The sequence below is a fragment of the Amphiura filiformis genome, chromosome 6 (assembly GCF_039555335.1).
Source record: "Amphiura filiformis chromosome 6, Afil_fr2py, whole genome shotgun sequence".
NCBI classification, from domain to species: Eukaryota; Metazoa; Echinodermata; class Ophiuroidea; order Amphilepidida; family Amphiuridae; genus Amphiura; species Amphiura filiformis.
In genome coordinates, this window is record NC_092633.1 from 6,871,799 (window position 1) to 6,888,943 (window position 17,145).

At 37.9% G+C, this 17,145-nt stretch overlaps 1 protein-coding gene across 1 annotated transcript; it reads left to right on the forward strand.

Annotated features, from left to right (window-relative positions):
- Positions 1 to 429: 429 nt before the first annotated feature.
- On the forward strand, positions 430 to 5,012 carry LOC140154147 (integrase/recombinase xerD homolog). The gene is made up of 3 exons (XM_072176754.1): positions 430 to 910; positions 1,310 to 1,447; positions 3,665 to 5,012. The coding sequence occupies exons 1-3, from the start codon at positions 430 to 432 to the stop codon at positions 4,678 to 4,680; spliced, it is 1,635 nt and encodes a 544-aa protein (XP_072032855.1). The 3' UTR covers positions 4,681 to 5,012.
- The last annotated feature ends 12,133 nt before the right edge of the window (positions 5,013 to 17,145 follow it).

Genomic DNA, 17,145 nt, shown 5'->3' on the forward strand with positions numbered 1-17,145 from the left:
TATAAGTACATCTTATACGGTATTGATTGCCACTATAAACAGACCAATAGCGCTATTTGTCGCACATATTATACGGAACTGATATCCTTCGAAATCGATGGATATTGCAGTAATGAATTTTCTGTTATGAGCCAGGAACCCCGTTGCATAACATTGGTGAATGTTACGTAAGAGTTAGGCGGGTTATACGAAGGTAGGCGCTAGGGCGTTGGCCAGTCATTGACTGTTTTCCTAGAGACCAGTGCACATCACGGATAGATTGACTGTACACGGATAGATTTACGTTGCAAAATTTGAGTTTGGAGTTGTGGAGTTGTGAATAGGAGTTTCGCTGGAATTAATTTGTTGTCCTTTGGAAGGTGTACGATAGACATAAGCCGGGTACTATCGTGAGTACTAATTTTGTTTTATTGACATAAACTTAATAACATGTCGCAAGAAGGACAATTTGTAATTGTTCGTCAGGAACCCGCTCCTAACCAGGTCGCTGCACAGATATTAGCTAATAATATTGGTGTCCCTCAAATCAGGGCACAGTCAGACGCAGTGAATCAAGCTCAAGCTCCTCAACATCAAGCTCAAGAGAATCTAGCGCAGCCACCTGCGGCTCCTCCGGCGCAACCAGCGCCAGTGTCCGCCCAGGTGATTTCTCAGATAGTGAATCAGGCGATTTCGGGTGTGACTTCCTACATTGATAACGCCATTATTCCCCTAAAATCAGAGGCAAAGGCCAGTAGAAAGAAGAGAGCGCGAGCGGCGTCTCGTCAACAAAAGCCGTATCAGCGCAAAATGCAGTATGGTCAGGCGTATGGTAATCCTAGTGGCGCTAATTTTCGTCGCCAAAATTATGGATACGGTCAATATCAATTTGGGAATTCCCAGAAAGGAGGCGACAGATGTTTTGCCTGTGGTGAGAGGGGTCATTGGCGCAGACAGTGCACTGCCGCTTCCCAGTCTGCAACCAAAGGTTATGGGGCAGCATCTACCTCAAATATGCCCAAGGAGGGAGCCAGATGGTATTAACAATGAAGGTAATACAAATATAGATTTATTTATTTGCGAGTATGAGACAGGAAAAGATATAGAAAATGTACGGTTAGAGAGCTAACAGATCGGGATTTCAACAAAGCTTTGATACTTGGTAAAAATATAATAATAGGCCCTACATGGGGTTATAGTTGAAGTTATACAGTTGATCACAAGCCTACAAATATTTGGTAGGTGAGTATGAAATGTCATGATGAACGCACATACGTAGCTTCAAAAACTAATAGGAATTTTTTGAAAAACGTTTCATAATTTTGCACAGATTATGGTTTACCGGGTACAAGTTCGACAGGAGTGGTCAAGGCCGTTAACACTCTGCATTCTGTGTACGATGATATTGACTTCTATTTCAATAATTATTTTGAATACGAATTAGGACGCGAGGAGCCTTACGTTAAAGGTAGGCTTAAAGCATCATTGCCTTTTGGCGGTTCATTGGAGCGGAACCTGACATTATTGACTTAATTTCTAACGGATACAAGATCCCGTTGCTATCTTCGCCTGGACCCGCCAAATTTAACAATAACAAATCTGCTATTAAACATCGAGAATTCGTATCACAGGCAATTCAAGAACTTTTAGACAAACAATTGGTAGTTGAATGTGATGAAATACCGAAGATAATTAATCCACTTTCAGTTTCTGAACAAAGTTCAGGGAAATTAAGATTAATTTTAGATCTCAGATATATTAATTATTTTGTTTGGGGAGAGAAGATCAAGTTCGAAGATTGGAAATGTGCCTTAGAATTTTTTAACAAAGACGATTTTATGTTCTCATTTGATCTCAAGTCGGGTTATCATCATTTGGAGATATTCCCAGATCACACCCAGTACCTGTGTTTCGCATGGGAGTTCAGTGGCACAATCAAATATTACTCATTTAAGGTCTTAGCTTTTGGCTTAAAATCGGCACCTTTCATCTTCACTAAAACTTTAAGACCTTTGGTAAGATATTGGAGAAGACAGGGGATCTTCATAGTGCTGTATTTAGATGATGGATGGGGACGAGCGGGTCCTTTGACCAGTGTGAAGTGATTGCAAAACAAGTAAAAGCAGATTTGCTCTCAGCCGGTTTAGTGCCTAATGTAGACAAGTCAGTTTGGAATCCAACTAAACGGTTAGATTGGTTAGGGTTAACATGGGACTCAACAATAGGGGCGATTAGCGTTACAGAAAGAAGGGTTAACGATATCATTGCATTTTTTTTTTGAATTCAAAAGGATTTGCCATATGTTTCGGCTAGAAAGCTAGCCTCCTTTGCAGGCAAGGTTATGTCATTATACCCAGTAGTGGGATACATCGCTCAATTGAAGTCAAAGTATTTATACATGGAAGTAGAGAGGAGAGTTCACTGGGATAAAGTTTATAAGCTGTCCAGTGACAGTAGTGTGATAGAAGAACTATTTTTTGGAGAGAACATGTAGTAGAGTTGAATAAGAGACTTCTCTTTGAATATTCTTGTCCAGTATGCTTAGTATATTCAGATGCTAGTGATTCAGGTTGCGGGGCCTGGTCGGCAGAGTGTGGGGATTAAAGTTTTTCAGAATTGGAACATAATTGAAAGCAAAAAGAGTTCCACCTGGAGAGAACTTAAAGGTGTATTTTTAGCTTTGCAAGCCTTTACACCCCAATTACAAGGAAAGAAGATATCATTGTCTACCGATAATCAAGGCGTGGTCTCCATAGTCACTAAAGGTAGCATGAAGCCAGAATTACAGGAAATTTCTTTGAGCATTTACAATTTGTGTAAGAACAAAGGCATTGAAATAGAAATAAATTGGGTTCCCAGGTCTGAAAATTCTGAAGCTGATGAGCTGAGCAGGAGAATAGATTTTGACGATTGGGGTGTGAGTCCAGAATTTTTTACATGTTTTATAAAATGTGGGGACCACATTCTGTAGACCAGTTTGCTGATGAATTCAACACAAAACTGAGAACATTTAATTCAAAGTACTGGTCGCCCAAAACAGCTCACGTTGACGCCTTTACATGTGATTGGGCTGGAGCCCACAATTGGTTGGTTCCACCAATAACTTTGGTGAGCAAGGCAGTTAAACACTTAGTGGCATGCAAGGCTTCTGCAACTTTAGTAGTACCTTGCTGGACTTCGGCTGCATTTTGGCCTATTCTCTTTTCACCACATAGCAAATACAAGAAAGCCATAGTGAATGAACTAAGGTTCAATGATCCGAAGCATATTTTCGTGCAAGGAAAGAATCCTAATTCTCTGTTCGGATCCCCTAAAATGACTAGCGCCGTGTTGTGTTTAAGGTTAAACGGAGCCTTGTGTTAATTACAACAAATTATATTATAAACATGATCCATATTCCCTTATAATGTAACGGCACCAAAACGGTGATGAATGTTTTGAAAGCGTCTACATTTTAAGGCGTGGAGAAAGATGTGTTTGCTCTGAATAGCAATAAAGCCACTGGGCAAGAGATGTTTATTAATCTCCACTGGGAGATGCGGTGTTAATTGTATCACATAGAAGGAATGTGATTGTATATAAATACGGAAAGCCACTGGGCACACGTATACAATATAACGAGTTTGATCCACTGGGAGTCTTTTCTTACTGCCGAGTACAGAATAGTCAAGTCCAAGTTGAAGAGTTCAACAAAAGCGAACGTTCGCTGATAGACGTTTTTTAATTTGTTTCAGAGATGGGGTGACTGGAGACTTGAATCTGGAAAAGGCGTTATTGGCTTCTAGAGCGCCAAACACGGTTGCCAAGTATAGCCGAGCATTCGAGAACTGGAAGGCATGGAGTCTGTCTCGAAATATTTCGTATCTTCCCGCGATTAAAGACGATATAGCGAGCTATTTGATTAAATTGTACAATGAAGAGGCCCCTTATTCAAGAATAGAAAGTGCGTTTTACGCGATTAAATGGTATCATGACTGTTCACTTTTAGTTAAAAATAACCCGTGTGAATATAAAATCTTGCATTTATTGTTAAACGGCTTAAAAAGGCTAAGTCAGAAACCAGTTCCCCGAAAAAAGGAACCCATAACTCCAGAAATGCTACATGCTATAGTAGGGAAGAATTGTTCGCCAGATAGTCTGACGGGATGCAGGCTATGTGCCATGCTGCTAATATCTTACGCAGGTTTCCTTAGACACTCTGAGCTTGCAGAGTTGAGAGTTTGTGACATTCAGTATTTCGGTTCGTATATGAGGTTGTTTATAGTGAAAAGTAAAACTGATCAATTTAAGAATGGAGTGTGGCTTATAATAGCGGCTACAGGTAAAATAACGTGCCCGGTCAGTATGTTCTATAGGTACATCACATTAGCTGGTATTCAGCTAGATGGGTCTGATCAGTATCTCTTCAGACCTCTTGTGTTTATGAAATCATCTGTAAAGTATTTCCTGAGGGCAGGTAAAATGTCATATTCTAGATGTAGAGATTTGCTTAAAGAAGCTCTGGTAGGTATTGGAGTAGACTCCAAAAGATTTGGACTACACAGTTTAAGAGCTGGAGGGGCCACAGCAGCAGCCAATATAGGAATACCGGACCGTCTTTTTAAAAAGCATGGTAGGTGGCGGTCTGAGAGCGCTAAAGACGGTTACGTGACTGAATCATTACAGAACCAATTGGCAGTTTCAATGAGTTTAGGCATCTGAGTAAGTTATAGAAGTTATTGCCACTTGGACATGAAACTTGAAGTGAAAGACATGCAGTTTTAGATATTAATTAGCAGTCAAGTGAGGACTTTCTAAAGTAGTCAGAATGAAGATTATTGCAATTGAGGTATATTTATAGAAAAGGTTGTTAATGTAGTAGTAATTTATAAGTAAGGTAATTGCCTAAATAATAACATACATGAGATTAAGCATAACCATTGCATTGCGATTATTCCTTGATCCAGCTTTTGCCCGCTCTTTATACCTTGAGATTAGGGAACATGGAGATGTCCATTGTCTCCTGGAAGAACGGTGTTCCCCTATTCTTAATATTTTTTATGTTCCTTTTAGTTAAAAGGAGGGGCAAATACGGGGAGGGCGGTATAGAAAATATTTTATTTACGTTTGAGGGTACCGAATTAGTAAATAAATGAATTTTCTGTTATGAGCCAGGAACCCTATTTGCATAACATTGGTGAATGTTACGTAAGAGTTAGGCGGGTTATACGAAGGTAGGCGCTAGGGCGTTGGCCAGTCATTGACTGTTTTCCTAGAGACCAGTGCACATCACGGATAGATTTAATTTTTTGTTAAAAATTGTTAAAAGGTGGGTTTCAGCCCAAATTTAGCTTGTTGGAAGTCAATTGCAGATTCGGATTATTCTGGCTAGAAAGAAAAAAGTAACAGCAGGACTACGTAGCCATAATAAGTAAGTTGTGTTCGAGTTGTCGTGATTGGAGGTGATCTATTATAGTAAGTATGATATAGGCCTTGCCTGTCTAGTTGTGATACTAATCATGCTAATCGTGTCGTGTCGTGTCGTGTCGGGTAGTATCGTGTTGGTGTGTTCAAAAGGTGTAGGTTACTTAACTTACTTAACACAAATTTTTCACGATAGGTTCTTGCACTGTCCATTGTCTCCTGGATTAGGGAACATGGAGATGTCCATTGTCTCCTGGAAGAACGGTGTTCCCCTATTCTTAATATTTTTTATGTTCCTTTTAGTTAAAAGGGGAGGGGCAAATACGGGGGAGGGCGGTATAGAAAATATTTTATTTACGTTTGAGGGTACCGAATTAGTAAATAATATTCATTCCGTATACGGCCACTATAAACAGACAGGGATTAACGATACCGTTATTCAAGGAAGTGGAGCAGGGTTATATAGGCCTAATTAGCACATATTTGTCAGTTTAATAACACATCACCTACAAATATGGTACGGTACGTACTGCAGCAATAATGTTCAAAAGTAGGCCGGTATCGTTTCGACGGCAAACTATTTGAAACTGGCACTATATTTGTGTCTCCCACATTGCACTGCGGTGACCTCGAACACGCTGAGTTCAGCCACCTCGGATTCAGAATAGCGCTATTGGTCGCCACTATAAACAGCCGAGATAACGGATAAGTGACATTCCAGCCTAATCCCATATACGTATAAAGATACCGTATAAATACCGTACACCACTATAAACACGCTCATTATATGACTATCATCATCCGAAGAGCAGTTTCAGACAATTGCTTGGGATTGTTGGGGCAGAGGTTATCTTTTGAATTCTTTCATGACCGCTGAAGCAGAGTCAAACCTGTCAAGGACACTCGGCGTGAATTGAACTGATTTAATTTATATACTGACAGTATATATAAATTAGCTACATGTAGGCCTATTTGAATGGGGCTTCAACTTCGTCGATACTGCCGTTTTCTTGGGTTTTTGCCATTTTTTCATTAAATTTTTTATAAAAGTAACAATTTGATTTTTTTTTTCACTTTCGCTGGGATCACTGAATGGGGCTTTGCAACGCGATATATTAAAAACTTGTATTCACCTACTTTTATAGCATTAATCCGATTATTACACAACTTCGCCAGCGTATTCAAGACATCCAATGCAAATAATCACCTAGAGCGTGTTTATAGTGAGACAATCTTTCCGTTATTTAGCTAAACTACCGCGTAGTCTAGATTTGCAATGGTTAGTAAAACATAAACAAATTTAGACTGCCACGCATAAATACCGCATAATCTGGCTCACTATAAACACGCTCATAGATTATGACGTTCATACCGTAAATATGGCGGAGTACTCAAATTCATTCAACAAAAGCATGATTACAAGCTATTGCAATCTACCGCGACAGCTCGTCTCACACACATAACAAATGCACTATAGGATCAAATAGGTTGACGACAACGTTTGATTGAATGCACTGCATTGCGCCATGATTACGGTGAAGGACACCGGTTCAAATCCTTTGTATGGAGCTAATCAATAATTTCACGCACATCCTCTATTATTGCCCAATTATTGCCCGGGATGATTGCACACTGTAAAAGAGCTATTGTTATAATGTTTGATGAAATCGTGTTTAACTATTTGCTTAAGAAAGGCACAATACAGATAAAGCAGACAGATTTATACATGTGGTACATGTATATACATATAGGGAATGTGTTCGAGTATTACCTAATTATAATAGGGGCGTATCCAAAAATGAATTCACACCCCTTTCAAATGTCGAGCCAAAGTGCAGGCCCTATGACTAATTAGCATAATTTATGCTAATTAGGGGGTTTTATGCATAGATACAGAGTGTCTCTTTGGATGAATCTTTTCCTCTTACCCCAAGGAACATCCATACCAAGTGGGACCTTTGTTCTAAAAAATGCAGCGTTCACCCTATTTTCACCCCTTAACAAGTCTACTATAAAAACCGCATATAAAAACTTAAAGGAGTATTTCGTGATCCTAGCATCCTCTATTTATGTCATTTTTCATTAGATATCCACGAAAAATACCTATTCCCAAAATTTCAGTTGATTCCGATTTTGCGTTCGCGAGTTTAATGCATGATTAATATGTATAGGCCTATTACACTGCTCCATAGACAATGCGTTGTAATTTCGTTCTGGTGCACCAGAACGAAATTCAAATTTCACGATATCTCTGCTATAAAACGAATTTAATCTGCAAGAAATATTTTGTACATAAACATTATGTAGCCAGAGGTTTCCAGTGATATAAAAAATCTCAACTTTTTTTGAGAAAAGTGGGGGGATGAGGCTGTGGATCACGAAATGCCCTTTTTTTTAAATTTCACACATCAACACTTTAGAAATTCGCACATTTGCCTAGAAATGCACATAAAAACTGAAATCTCACAATTAAACATGTTAAAAAGTCACTGACACATTTACCTCAGTAAAAACCACACATATTTTGAACACATCTCTCCCGAAAACCCGGGGGGGGGCACTCCAACTTTGGAGGTGACACGTATTATAGGGTTGTTAAGACCCCCTTTTTCAGCATCGCTGTCACCCGAAGACCCCCTATTTTTCCATTAATTTTGAGCTGTCACCCAAAGACCCTTGCAAGTTCAATTTGAACAGCAACTTTCATTTATCACTGATTTTGTTACTTATTTTGAAAAACAATGAAATTTGAAGCCATTTAGAACTAGAAATTCGATTTTCGAGGTTTTTGTGGCGCTATTTCGGCTCTCATCCAAAGATTCCATTAACAAATTCCATATGGATGTCCATAAATAAGGCATAAAATGGCATAAAACTAATTTGAAGGAAGGGTGTTTTTAGATAAAACATTGTCTAAAATATGCAAAAACATAAATGGTTTTAAATTTGCAAAGTAATATTTTCCCTTCATTTTCAGAAATAAAAAAGATCTTGAAATGACTTAAAATTCATATTTGAATGTGATTTAGTATCCTTTATAATGAGAAAAAGAAAAAAGTTGGAAAGAGTTCTTCATCATTTTAAAAATTGCATTTTTATTTTTGCAACACATGCCTTTCAATTGAAAATAATCAATTTTTCAAATGTCCTTGTGTGATACATTTAGATGATATCAGACTTGCATTTTGGAAACTTTCCTCCATCAATTTATGCACATGTATGATATTTGTGCTCAATTTGGCATGTTGGATGTAACTTTGGTGTCCCAGTTACACGCGACATGCCAAATTTTTACTCTTTACTCTAACTTTAAAATGTTGAATTGGCCAGGAAATATTAAAACATAACATTAAACACTGTTTGCAGTGTTAAATCAATGTTAGAAGTTCCAGTTTCAACAAAATTATTTTTTTTATACACCGTGAAAATGACCAACATAACTATGTCACCATGGCGGGACACCAAAATTTCAAATGCCCATCCGAAGTTTCAGAGTTCAGAAGACATGATATCATGTCTATGGGTTAACCATATAAGTTGGTAAGTCATCTCGGGAGACTTCATTCATTAAGGGGCGCACCATTAGATTTCCAGGGGGGCATGGGAGTTTTTGAAAAAAAAAACTTTGCCCACTAGTGAGAAAAAAAAAAAAAACTTTGCCCACTAGTGAGACAAAAAAAATAAATTTTGCCGCACCGATGAGTAAAAAAAAAAAAATTTCACCCACCCAACTTTGTATTAAAATGTACATTAAAATTGAAAAAAATAACTTCGCCGCCGAAGGCGGCTAAAAAAAAATTCGGTGCTCTTGGAGGCGAAAAAAAAATTCCGCCACCTTCGGCGGCGAAAAAAAAAAATTCTGCCTGACCCAAACTCCCATGCCCCCCCCCCTGAGAATCTAATGGTGCGTCCCTAAAAATGAGCAACCTTAGGGAAATTAGGAGCAAGCAAAATTGACCAACATAACTTGCCAAGCGGGACACCAAAATTATGTCAAGAACTGGTTTTACCTTAAAACCATATTTAATTTTGTTGATTACTTCCAAATTTGGTACTTTTGGATAGAGTTTAACCTAATCCATTTATCCAAGATGCTTTTTTTAATGTAAGAATGACAATGTTTAAAGAAAATGGTGCAAGAAATATGAAAAAACAACATAACTGCGGGAACACGCGACACAATGATTTTCCATGGGCCAGTGTAAGAAATTATGTGTAACCGTACTTGCCATGCATGATAAAAAGCCAAGGAACCCAGTACATGGCAAATAATTAAACTTGATCAATCAAATTTACATGTTGAAATGTCACAGCTGGTACCCAAAAATCATGCGGGACACAAAGGCAAAATATATCCGTAACTCAAACGGTAAAACTTCTGCCATATTGGTAAGATATAAATAAAACACTAGATATGCTGGAATAGTTCTGTTGCATTAATCAGAAATTTGGCATCATATGGGCAAAGTCAGTGAAAACCCCATTGGACCCCTTTTATGGACACACCTATAACTTAAATCTCACACGTTACAAAAAAAATTTGGCTAAAAACCGCATATAAATTTTTAATTTTACAATTTAACATGTTAAAAAAAGTCACAGACTTGCCTAAAAACCGCACATTTACCGCTGAGTGCACCAAATCCGCGTAACTTACTAGTTTAGTAGCTTACTTCTTTAGTAACTACTCTGCAACTGCCGCGTAGTATTTTTGGGACTTGCGCTGAAGCGTATCTGGCGAGTAACTACTTCTTTAGTATCTTCATTAATGGAGCAGTAAATCACAATCAGCACCTTTAATATCACGTTTTTAACCACGCGGTCAATTGTTATTTAATTTCAACAATAGGCAGTGTTATGTCACTAAATACCCCGGTACAAACAAAATACCATATTAGTGTATTTAGCGTGCTTTGTAGTAGTAGGCCTATAGGTTTATGATTATGATATCTATTTTGTCACACCATGACAGTAGGGGTAAACACGCCGGGGGTGGGGGACTCAGCAGTGTAGTTTTTGTACAATACCTTTCGGGGTCAAAGTAGTTTACGTGTTGAGTCGCGTATCAGGGTCAGTTGTAGGAGGGGGATAGAAAACAAATTGGTGGGTAGGTCTATGTGTTATTGTGATAATTGCTCATTTCAATTGTAAGCCTACACCATTTTAGCCCAAAATTAAGGTGATATTTTTTGTTTTCTATGCCAAAATTCATTTATTCTGCCAAATAAGGGTAAAATTGTGTGTTTACAGGGCCATTTTCAATTTTACACTGGGGGTAAGGGGGTAAAATTTTTAGGGGGTTGGTTTTAGGGTGTTAACATTTTCTTTGTGAGGTTGGTTTTGATCACCCCTTCTATGTTGTCTTGTTCTCCCTTCCAGAATAAATGTTCCGTCCGTAGGCCTACACGAAAGGTTTGCGGTGCCGCATACGAGACGCTCCACACGCAGAATACACTCTAATGCAAAATATCTTATTATTTACTTTCAAAATTTCATAAATATCAATGATTTTATCCTCTATCTATGAATTAATTTGCTTACTCGCCAACTTACTCCTCCAACGATGAAGAGTACGTTGCCGAGTAAATAACAATAACTGCGGCGTAACTTTACTAGTTTAGTAACTTACGCACATTTGGAAGTCACGAAATTCTGAGATACTCGCCAACTTACTCCGCAAAAGATGAAGAGTAAGTTGCCGAGTACATAACAATAGAACTTACTAGTCTAGTAACTTACGCCGATTTGGAAGTCTCAAAATGCGAGATACTCGCCAACTTACTAAACTAGTAGCTTACTCCGAAGTTACGCGGATTTGGTGCACTCAGCGGTTAATCTTAAATTTCACATTTCAACATGTTCAAAAAGTTACACGTCCATTTGCCTAAAAACCGCACATGAAAACTGAAATTAAACATTTCACCACGTACAAAAAAGTCAGTCGCACATATTTGCCTAAAACCGCACATTTCCTGGTGCGAGACGGTTGGAAATGTACTGAGGAGAGAGCCCATTCAGGGACACAAGCGTGAGTGTCTTGAACTTAATTCTCTAACGAACTGGTACCGTAGATCATGATCATGAACATGATCAGACTTGGGCTTACGGTATACAGGGTGTCCCAGAATGATTTATACCGTGTTTGAACAAAATTTTTAAAAAAAAAAGGTCAACAGTGTATCTAATTTTAATAAGTGCGATACAATGACACACATGTCTCCTACTTATTCTGTGACTTTCATAATAGCTTGATTCGTTTTGGCGTGACATTGATATTACTGAAAATGGATGAAAACCGCATGTGTATAATTTACAGCGCAAAGGCATCATCCTTTATCACCAGCCGTACTGTGTAATATTGAATAATTCTTGACATAAGATGAAATGAAACATTTAAATATTACTTCAGATATTTAGGTTGAAAAACATACTTTTAGAGTGATTTTGACCACAATTTTTACCCAAAAATGTCATTTTTACAGAGGACATAACTTCCTCAAGGATACTCGGTAGTTAATTGTAATCTTCTCTGTTTAGTAGCCGTGGGTTTGCTAATACAACGTGGACATAAATACATGCTTTGACACCAAGCACTAAGAACGAACCTTCTCTATACTTTTATGACAAATCTATCTCTGCCGGCATTTCAAATGATTAAAACATCTACTATTTCCATGATTAAACTCACACACCACAATAATTGTCTTCAAAACCACCGCCAAAGAAAGAATGATATAAGGTCACTCAAGCGTAACAAATCCTTTATTCCATACAAGGATTGCTTCGTAACATCATAAATAATTGATAGATATCGACTTTTAGCCGAAATAAGAACAAGACACAACCAATATACCTGCATATTTTCCAAATAACTTTGTGCTGGAAATGTTTTCAAAATGTTTTTTGTCAAAACTTGGAATTCACCAATTTTGCGCAATGTCCTGTAACTTCTTTTAAAAACGTCCAATTTCTAAAATCTAAAATTTCTAAGAAAGCTAAATAGGCCTATATGTAGATTTTAGAAATTAAAGCAATAGTAATGCTCTTCATACCTAGAAAAATTCAACTTTCCCGGTATAAATCATTCTGGGACACCCTGTATATAGCTTGGAACATTTGTTCTGTAATGTCTGTCTCAGGAGAGATCTTTCTGTGTTATTCCACTAAGCAGAATGTTACAGTCATCACGACGTGAGAGAACGAGGGTTCTGACAGTCTTGCCACAAGTATTAAAATCCAAATATCAACGAATTCTGTTGAATGAGCCCATGACTGATTTACCATACAGGTTGTAACAAAAACATTTATACAGCATGTAATAGCAGGGCCGGATTTACCTTTTGGGGGCCCTGGACCAGGCCAAAATTTGGAGGCCCCCAAACACACCGTGATGAAGGTATGTGCGCTCAAGTGGCCAAGTTTTTAGATTCAATTAGGACATTTGTGCACGAAGCGCGCGAAAACATTTTCGACAATTTCAAGCCATGAATTTGGCTAAATAACAGGCCAGTGCGAGCGAAGCGCGCAAAATGTTGCAATTTTTGTACCCTATTTGGCCCCCATTACTCGTTGACTGCCGATAAAACGCCCAATAAAGACTTAGTCACCGGACCGCGCCGGCCAGTTAAAGTACATGCCCTATCACACCACTCCACACCATACATAAATTCTCCCAGTCACATTTCCCAAATATGAAATAATTAAAAAAAGTCAAATTTTAATTTACTTCTTTTAAAGTTTGGCAGAGGCGGGGTTCGAACTCACGGCGCAACGCTTAGTAGGGGAAGGTGGGGCATAACGGAACACTTAACTTTGAGGATGCTCTGTGACGTCACCATAAGTAATATGGCTGTAAAAATTATATATTCAGTTGAAGTTTGTATTTACCTTTAATATACCATTAACCAATATAACTAGAATCTTACAATTTTTTATAAAAATGAAGAAATATTTTCAAAAAAAAAAATCCGTTTTGCCCCACTATCGGGGCAAAACGGAACCCCTATGGGGCAAAACGGCACCCTGGGTGCAAACTTATATTAGTTGTTCCATCGGTAGGCCCTAGTCCTAGTTATATGTAGGCCTATATTCAGTTACAATATTAAGTGGGCCTACCATCTCTGTGGAGTGAGTGGTTAACTTCTTATAGGCTGTCATGTGGTAATGTTATCAATGCGCGATTAATTGCAATATGCGCTCAAACTAGTACGCGGCGTGGCGCGCTATGTCCGCAGATTTGCGTAGCGCCATGATTGCGAATGTATTTTATTATTGGAATGGACTTTTGAATGTAATGTCCGACCGCGATGTCGTAAAACTATGGAAGTGGAAGGAATTAAAAAAGAGGAGAGAGGAATAAAAGGACTCCCAAGTCTAAGAATTATGGTAAAACTTCGCCTGATGGTGTGATTTCATAGTTTTATTAAGAAGATAAGCCGGCAGTGCTAGTGAACGTAACATGGTGGCAGCGGAAAAAGTAAATCTACAGGTACGCCATTTCAAGAAATAGCCTAAGAAAGACTCAAAGAAATCACAAAGAAAACATCAACGAAGTTTTCGAAGAAAGAAACTGGAAAATTACCAAAGAAAACATCAACAAAGTTTTCGAAGAAAGAAACTGGAAAATCGCCAAAGAAAACATCAACAAAGTTTTCGAAGAACGATACTTGAAAATCGACAAAGATGGTATCAAAGTCGATAAAGAAGCTTAAAGACTAGTTCAGCTTTGAAGAAGAAACCTTCAGTGAGCTAGCCATAAGAAGAAAGAAGAGGACGCAGAACTGATTAACTGTTGTATTGGAAGCCCGGATTGGAAGAAAGAAGAGAGCGTCACAGTACCAGATAGCTTCGCTACAGAAGAAAGAAGAGAAGAAAACAGATAGCTTCGTGACTGTATCATCATCAATTCCGTTCAAATACCAGAATTGTGAGATTTGATGCATTTTCATCGTTGGAATATATTGCTGATTTGTGTTCTTCTGGAAAAAGACAGGTGAATCGTGTTTTCATCAGTGGCAGTGTTGTCTACATGATCTACGCATCGGTGTGGCAGAGTGATGTGGAAAATGGATTACGAGAGGCTGTCTTCAGGTTCTAGCCTGCTTGGATTCCTTGCTAAATGACCAGACATTTGGTATGATATTTTGACTGTTGGCCTTTTTACTTGAAGACAATCAAGAGATGTTTATATTTTCACAGATGAAAATGATCAGTAATATATTATAAAATTTAAACGAGGATTGTGCGATAGTGAAGCAAGTATTATAAATATTGCAAATGTACGTGCACAAATGAAAGGTACGTACAACGAAATGTGTATGCACATATCAAAATTAAATGTTGTATACATCATGTTTAGTAGAGATGTAAGCCTAAGGCTATGCACGTCAATCTTTGTGGCATTCAAAAATGTTTTGTTGTGTAAAGTATAATTGCGTTTATAAAAAAATAAACAGCAATGAAACATATTGTTTTAATTTAGTATTATCATGCACATGGACAAATGTGTGCATTATTTCACATGCAAAAACTCGAGCCAGAGTACAAAAATATGTGTAAGATTTTTTATTGGATTGTTGTAAAAAGCGACGAGCGTTTGGGATTGCAGCAGTAGTGCGCAAGTCAATCGAGTCGACATTTCTTTAAAAATTGAAATGAAGGGATAAAGTAATATAATATGGTCGTCAAAAAACTGTTGTGTTTAAAATAAGATTTTATCACAAAATGTGCGTATTGATCAGGATTTCATGATGAATTTAAATTTCTGGACAAGCGTTTGGTATTGCAGCTATAGTGCGCAATTAGTCAAGCGACATTTCCATATAAACATGGACATGTATAACTAAATTCATTATGTTTTGGAGAGATGGAAACTTGTGTGAGATTATCATTGGAGAAGAAATTTATGACATAAATTTTATTTGTATTTATGGCAAATGTACGTTTGGAGAATATTTTATAAAATGAATTAAAACGTGCATTAAAAACAAATGTATGCATGAAATTATATTTATGCACACAAAAAGATGTAAATTTAACGCGATTTAAATGTGCATTTTTGAGATGATTGACACAATCATATAGGAGTTCGGGGAGTGTCATGTGGTAATGTTATCAATGCGCGATTAATTGCAATATGCGCTCAAACTAGTACGCGGCGTGGCGCGCTATGTCCGCAGATTTGCGTAGCGCCATGATTGCGAATGTATTTTATTATTGTAATTCACTTTTGAATGTAATGTCCGACCGCGATGTCGTAAAACTATGGAAGTGGAAGGAATTAAAAAAGAGGAGAGAGGAATAAAAGGACTCCCAAGTCTAAGAATTATGGTAAAACTTCGCCTGATGGTGTGATTTCATAGTTTTATTAAGAAGATAAGCCGGCAGTGCTAGTGAACGTAACATAGGCCTAGTAGGCCTATAATATGTATGACCAATATTTGATTAGAAAGAAATATTCAGTAGGCCTACCATCTCTGTGGAGTAAGTGGTTAACTTGTAATCATTAATTCTATATCTGTAGGTCTAGTTATATGTCTATGTTTCAGCGAAGTGTTTACCATGTTCGAGTAGGCCCCTAGATAACGCCTACATTTCCTTGAGTGAAGACAAGTTATGTCCAATTGGGGCAAAACGGAACCCATCTGTGGGACAAAACGCCCGGGGCAAAACGGAACCCTGTTCCGTTATGCCCCACACCTAGGGTTCCGTTTTGCCCCATACCCGATTTTTTAGAAATTGGTTGCATGCATAATACATCGTAGCATATAGGCCATGCACTTAATACAGCTCATGGCTAGTACCTTCGCGTTTACAATATACACAATTATTTGGGAATCCAATATTAATGAAGTAAAATTTCAGCGCATTAAACATCTACATATCTTACACCAGACGGGTAGTAATTTTTTGAGTCGATCTTGCTCGAATGTCAGTGGATTGTTTCAGATAAAATTTTTGTTGTAAATCCTCGTAGCCATACTTGTGTTCCTCAATATAATTTGCATAGACGGCAGTATTGCCAAGGCCTATTTTTCCAGGTGGTTCCGTTTTGCCCCGAGGGTCCGTTATGCCCCACCTTCCCCTACTCTATGAGCCTAGCGCCTTAGACCACTCGGCCACTTGCCTTGTTGTTATTCATTTGAAACTTATTTAAAAATATAATCGCTACCACGTGACAAGCAAAGACAGAAAACGTATTATATTTTGGAATTTTATCATTAATGTGTATTATAATAGAGCTACCATTATTTATATTGTTGAATTCTCAAGCGCATCATTTCGAATTGGGTTTTTATTCCTAAAGCCCGATACTGACTCCACCTGTACATTTTAATTTCATCGCTGGATGCTGAGATGTTTGAAAAGCATCGCAGCATCGCATACCGCTGCGAAGTGGAGTCAGGATCGGGCTTAATTCGAACCACCAGCATCCATGGTTCGATCATGGAGGTATATAAATAAATGGAGAATGATCCAGCCAAGCCTCTTTTGTACTACGTTGGTTATGACCAATTATTGTTGAATAGGCAATTTCAGGTTTATATTGATTATGCTAAGCTGATTACATTGTGAAGTCTGTTTCACTGGCCATTGGTTTCAATGGGGTAAAATGAAGTTTATACTTATTGGAAAGTGCTCATGTTTCATAAAATTTTGATATCAAAATCTCATTTTTGCCAAAAATTGAGTGCTTAAATTCTGAGACTAGTATACCTAGGTTTAGGTATACTAGTCTCAGTTAAATTGCATCAAGAAATCAGT